Source organism: Lonchura striata, chromosome 1A (genome assembly GCF_050655825.1).
Source record: "Lonchura striata isolate lonStrDom1 chromosome 1A, ASM5065582v1, whole genome shotgun sequence".
Classification (NCBI taxonomy): Eukaryota; Metazoa; Chordata; class Aves; order Passeriformes; family Estrildidae; genus Lonchura; species Lonchura striata.
Window position 1 is genome coordinate 74,987,501 of NC_140741.1, and position 6,507 is coordinate 74,994,007.

General features: G+C 53.8%; 1 protein-coding gene across 1 annotated transcript in view; it reads left to right on the forward strand.

The window, feature by feature from the left end:
• The window catches only part of UCN3 (urocortin 3), a 7,603-nt gene extending 2,252 nt beyond the window's left edge, over nucleotides 1–5,351 (forward strand). Inside the window, exon 2 of the mRNA XM_077783712.2 lies at nucleotides 4,671–5,351. Coding sequence (XP_077639838.2) covers nucleotides 4,671–5,108 — 438 coding nt within the window. The 3' untranslated portion in view covers nucleotides 5,109–5,351. The remainder of the gene's footprint in view (nucleotides 1–4,670) is intronic.
• Nucleotides 5,352–6,507: the final 1,156 nt, after the last annotated feature.

The following is a 6,507-nucleotide window of genomic DNA, read 5'->3' on the forward strand; positions in this document are numbered from 1 at the left end:
CCCGGTTTATCCCGGGTTTATTTATCCCGGATTTATTTATCCCGGTTTATCCCAGTTTATCCTGGTTTATCCCGGTTTATCCCGGTTTATCCCGGTTTATCCCGGCTCTATCCCGGATTTATTTATCCCGGTTTTTCCCGGCTTATCCCGGTTTTTCCCAGTTTATCCCGGTTTATCCCGGTCTATCCCGGTTTATCCCGCTCCTCTCCTCCCGCTCTTTCCGGGATCTTTTCCCTCCTCTTCCGAGCGGCGCGGGAGGAATTCCCGGCAATTCCCGCTGAATTCCCGGCGGGAGGAATTCCCAAGATTCCCGTTCGCCCTTTCCTCCTTTCCTTTGGAATTATTTTTCCATTTTTTAGCGAGGAGGAAACGCCAATTCCAGGATTTTTTTTTTTTCCCGCTCCATCAAAACTCCTGGAGCGGACGGCTCGCCCCAGCCCCGGCAAAAGGAACCCAAATCCCAGGAAAAATCCGCTTTTCCTGGTTTTTTGGGTGTTTTCCTGGATTTCCGTTCCTTTTGCCAGGATATCCATCCCGGCGAGGAGCAGCAGCGGCTCCGCGTGGATCCAGCCGCGTTTCCATGGGATTCCCGCAGTGGGAAAAGACGGGAAAATCCCGGGAAAATGCCGGGAAAATCCCGGGAAAATCCCGGGAAAATGCCGGGAAAATCCCGGGAAAATCCCGGGAAAATGCCGGGAAAATGCCAGGAAAATCCTAGGAAAATGCCGGGAAAATCCCAGGAAAATCCCCGGAAAATCCCGGGAAAATCCCGGGAAAATCCCGGGAAAATCCCAGGAAAATGCCGGGAAAATCCCGGGAAAATCCCGGGAAAATCCCAGGAAAATCCCAGGAAAAACCCAGGAAAAACCCGGGAAAATCCCAGGAAAATCCCGGGAAAATCCCAGGAAAATCCCGGGAAAATCCCGGGAAAATCCCAGGAAAATCCCAGGAAAATCCCAGGAAAATCCCGGGAAAATCCCAGGAAAATCCCGCGAAAATCCCGGGAAAATCCGGGAAAATCCCGGGAAAATCCCGGGAAAATCCCAGGAAAATCCCGGGAAAATCCCGGGAAAATCCCAGGAAAATCCCGGGAAAAGGCTCCGTGCGTGCAGGGAGCTCCAGCCCCGAAATTCCCGGCGGGAACAGCCCGGCAGCTCTGGAAGGCTCGGGGCGATATTCCAGGATTTGGGAATCACGCGGGGCTGGGAAAATCCCGAAATTCCCACCCGGAGGAGCAGCAAAGGGCAAAGTTAAGGGGAAAAGACATTCCCAAAATTCCCTCTCCAAGGAATGGGAAAGAGCAGAATTTAGGGATGGAATTCCCTGGGAATGAAATCCACCAAATCCCAAAATCCGGGATGGAATTCCCTGGGAATGAAATCCACCAAATCCCAAAATCCGGGATGGAATTCCCTGGGAATGAAATCCACCAAATCCCAAAATCCGGGATGGAATTCCCTGGGAATGAATCCACCAAATCCCAAAATCCGGGCCGGAATTCCAGCCCAGCCCTGGGAATGTTCCCAGCCTGGAATTGCCGTGCGAGGCGCTGGCCACGAGGTGGAGCCAAAGATCGGGAATTCCAGCAGGATTCCTGGGAATTCCAGGATTCCCGGGAATTCCAGGGTTGGGGAATTCCAGCAGGATTCCCGGGAATTCCAGGGTTTGGGAATTCCAGCAGGATTCCCGGGAATTCCAGGGTTTGGGAATTCCAGCAGGATTCCCGGGAATTCCAGCAGGATTCCCGGGAATTCCAGGGTTTGGGAATTCCAGCAGGATTCCCGGGAATTCCAGCAGGATTCCCGGGAATTCCAGGGTTTGGGAATTCCAGCAGGATTCCCGGGAATTCCAGGGTTTGGGAATTCCAGCAGGATTCCCGGGAATTCCAGGGTTTGGGAATTCCAGCAGGATTCCCGGGAATTCCAGCAGGATTCCCGGGAATTCCAGGGTTTGGGAATTCCAGCAGGATTCCCGGGAATTCCAGGATTCCTGGGAATTCCAGATTTTGGGAATTCCAGCAGGATTCCCGGGAATTCCAGATTTTGGGAATTCCAGCAGGATTCCTGGGAATTCCAGCAGGATTCCCGGGAATTCCAGATTTTGGGAATTCCAGCAGGATTCCTGGGAATTCCAGATTTTGGGAATGGCAGCAGGATTCCCGGGAATTCCAGGGTTTGGGAATTCCAGGGTTTGGGAATTCCAGCAGGATTCCCGGGAATTCCAGATTTTGGGAATTCCAGCAGGATTCCCAGGAATTCCAGATTTTGGGAATTCCAGCAGGATTCCAGGTGGCTTTTTGGGGGGATCAGGTGGGAATAAAGGGAGATGGGGAATGTTGACGGAGCGGGGAATTGTCCAGGGATTTACAGTGCCCAAAAATGTCCCAAAACAACCCAAAAATGAGCCAAAAAAGAGCCCAAAAAATCACCAAAAATGGGCCAAAAAAGAGCCCAAAAAATCACCAAAAATGGGCCAAAAAAGAGCCCAAAAAATCACCAAAAATGGGCCAAAAAAGAGCCCAAAAAATCACCAAAAATGGGCCAAAAAAACCCAAAAAATGGACCCAAAAATGAGCCAAAAATGGACCAAAAAAACCCAAAAAGGACCCCAAAAATGACCCCAAAAACGGTCCCATAAAGAACCCCAAAAATGGGCCCAAAAAACCCCAAAAATGACTACAAAAAAGACCCCAAAAATGGGCCAAAAAGACACCAAAAATGGGCCAAAAATACCCAAAAAATGGGCCAAAAATACCCCAAAAATGGACCCAAAAAGACCCCAAAAATGAGCCCAAAAACGGTCCCAGAAAGACCCCAAAAATGGGCCCAAAAAAACCTCAAAAATGGGCCCAAAATACCTAAAAATCGGCCAAAAAGACCCCAAAAATGAGCCCAAAAATGACACCAAAAAAACCACCAAAAATAGGCCAAAAAGACCCCAAAAATGGGCAAAAAAAACCCAAAAATTGGCCCAAAAAGACCCCAAAAATGGGCCCAAAAAAACCCAAAAATGGGCCCAAAAAGACCCCAAAAATGAGCCAAAAAGACCCCAAAAATGGGCCCAAAAAAACCCCAAAAATGGGCCCAAAAAGACCCCAAAAATGGGCCAAAAAAAACCCAAAATGGGCCCAAAACCCCCAAAAATGGGCCAAAAATACTCTAAAAATCAGCCAAAAATACCCCAAAAATGGGCCCAAAAAGACCCCAAAAATTGGCCAAAAAACCCCAAAAATGGGCCCAAAAAGACCCCAAAAATGGGCCCAAAATTACCCAAAAATGGGCCCAAAAAAGACCCAAAAATGGGCCCAAAAAAGACCCAAAAATGGGCCCAAAAACCCCAAAGATGGGCCAAAAAGATCCCAAAAATGACTACAAAAAAGACCCCAAGAATGAGCCAAAAAAAAACCAAAAATGGGCCAAAAATTACCCAAAAATGGGCCCAAAACCCCCAAAAATGACCCCAAAAACCCCCAGAAATGGGCCCAGAAGAGCAAGGACCAAAAGGAAAGACCAAAGGAAAGCCAAATCTTCTCCTCCATGGAAGGTCCGTGGAAGTTCCATGAAGGAAACGTCAAACCCTCCCATCCATGGAGGTTCCATGAAGAAACAGTGAAATTCTCCTCTCCATGGAAACTCCATGGAAGTTCTCTAAAGTTCTCATCCATGGAAGTTCCATGGAAGAAATGTCAAATTCTCCTCTCCATGGAAACTCCATGGAAGTTCTATGGAAGAAATGCCAAATTCTCCTCTCCATGGAAGTTCCATGGAAGTTCTATGGAAGCTCCATGGAAGTTCTATGGAAGAAAGGTCAAATTCTCCTCTCCATGGAAGCTCCATGGAAGTTCCACGGAAGCAAAGACCAAATCCTCCCATCCATGGAAGTTCCATGAAGGAGAGGCCAAATTCTCCTCTCCATGGAAGCTCCATGGAAGCAAAAGCCAAACCCTCTCCTCCATGGAAGCTCTGTGGAAATTCCATGGAAACTCCATGAAGGAAAGGCCAAATCCTCCTCTCCATGGAAAATCCATGAAGGTCAAATTCCAGGAAGGGCCAAATTCTCCTCTCCATGGAAAATCCATGAAGGTCAAATTCCAGGAAGGGCCAAATCCTCCTCTCCATGGAAAATCCATGAAGGTCAAATTCCAGGAACGGCCAAATCCTCCTCTCCATGGAAAATCCATGAAGGTCAAATTCCAGGAAGGGCCAAATCCTCCTCTCCATGGAAAATCCATGGAAGATCAAATTCCAGGAACGGCCAAATCCTCCTCTCCATGGAAGCTCCATGGAAGGTCAAATTCCAGGAAGGGCCAAATTCTCCTCTCCATGGAAAATCCATGGAAGATCAAATTCCAGGAAGGGCCAAATTCTCCTCTCCATGGAAGCTCCATGAAGGTCAAATTCCAGGAACGGCCAAATCCTCCTCTCCATGGAAGCTCCATGGAAGCCTCATGGAAGTGAAGCTCCTTGGACATCCCACCTCCCACCAGCGCCCCAAGCCAAGGGCTGGAGGTCGCATCCCAAGGCAGCTCCTTCCCACCTGTCCCAACCTTTGGGTGGGAGCCGGGAGGTGGCTCCAAGCGCGGGAAGGGGAGTTCAGGGATGGGGACCTCCCCAGGTCCCACGGGAAGCTCACGTCCCTCTCCACCCTCCTCCGGGTGTCTCCATGGCCAGGCCACCGCCATGTCCCACGCCAGGCTGCTGCTGCTCCTCATCCTGCTCGGCGGCGCCGGGACCGGCCGGGCCCTGAGCCTGTCCAACGGCGCCTCCATCTTCAGCTGCCTCGAGGCCGCGCTGGCGGAGGCGCGGCGGGTCCTTCCCGAGGAGAACGCCGTCCTGGAGAAGCGCGGCTCCGAGTCCCTGGAGGAGGCCTCCGAGGAGGACGAAGAGCTGGGCAAAAGGACGTTCCCGGGGGACAACCGCGCGGCCCAGGGGAAGGGCGAGACCCACCAGAAGAGGCCCAAGAGCGACCGGCGCGCCAAGGTCACGCTGTCCCTCGACGTCCCCACCAACATCATGAACATCCTCTTCAACATCGCCAAGGCCAAGAACTTGAGGGCCAAGGCGGCGGCCAACGCCCACCTCATGGCCCAGATCGGGCGGAGGAAGTGACCGGGCCACCGCCGGAGGGGACGGCTGGCCGCGGGTGACGCCAGCGCCGTCTGGCTTTGACCCGTCGAGCGACCTCGCGTCCACGTCCCTTCTCCAACCAGCTCTCCTCCCCGTTCTCCTGGCGTTCCTCCCGGACATTTCCACGCGCAGGGAAGAGGTCCCCGTCCCCGTCCCCGGCAGGGCGCGGCGGACGCGTCACCTGGGAAGGTTCCCGATTAAAGCCACCATCTCTGGAGTTTCCAATCTTTGTTGTCCCATCTCCTGCTCCGTCGGGTCCGTAGGGGTTCCAAAACCTCGTGGCCTCGTCCCCACCACGTTCCTCCCAGATCCCACCACGAGCTGGTCCTGCCACGGCCACCGATCCACCGGGGAGGGAGAAGTGCCGGGACAACCTCAGGATGGATTTCCCAGCTCCTCCTCCTGGGTCTTCCCTGAGGTTGTCACCAGCACCTTCAGCACCAACTTCCCACCCACGTGGCCCCGGTGTCCCCTGATGGGTCCTGGTCATTGTCACCCACACTCCTGGTGTCCCCTGATGGTTCCTGGCCAGAGCCACCAACATGGCCCTGGTGTCCCCAGATGGGTCCTGGTCATTGTCACCCACATAGTCCCAGTGTCCCCAGATGAGTCCAGCCAGGGCCACCCATCAGGTGTCCCCTGATGGTTCCTGGCCAAAGCCACCCACATGGCACCGGTGTCCCCAGATGGGTCCTGGTCATTGTCACCCACTCAGCCCTGGTGTCCCTTGATGGGCCCCAGCCGGAGCCACACATCAGATGTCCCCAGATGGGTCCCAGCCATTGTCACCCACTCAGCCCCAGTGTCCCCTGATGGTTCCTGGTCAGGGCCACCCACACGGCCCCAGTATCTCCAGATGGGTCCAGCCAGGGCCACCCACACAGTCCTGGTGTCCCCCAGAAGGGTCCTGGTCATTGTCACCCACACAGTCCTGGTGTCCCCCAGAAGGGTCCTGGTCATTGTCACCCACATGGCCCCAGTGTTCCTAGATGTGTCATGGCCAGGGCCACCCACACGGCCCTGATGTCCCCAGATGTGTCCTGGTCATTGTCACCCACAGAGCCCCAGTGTCCCCTGATGGGCCCCAGCCAGGGCCACCCATCAAGTGTCCCCTGATGGTTCCTGGCCGGGGCCACCCATCAGGTGTCCCCTGATGGTTCCTGGCCAAAGCCACCCACATGGGCCCAGTGTCCCCTGATGGTTCCTGGCCAGAGCCACCCATGTGCCTCTGGTGTCCCCCAGATAGGTCCTGGTCATTGTCACCCACATGGCCCCAGTGTTCCTAGATGTGTCATGGCCAGGGCCACCCACATGGCCCTGGTGTCCCCAGATGGGTCCCAGCCATTGTCACCCACATGGCACCAGTGTCCCCTGATGGGCC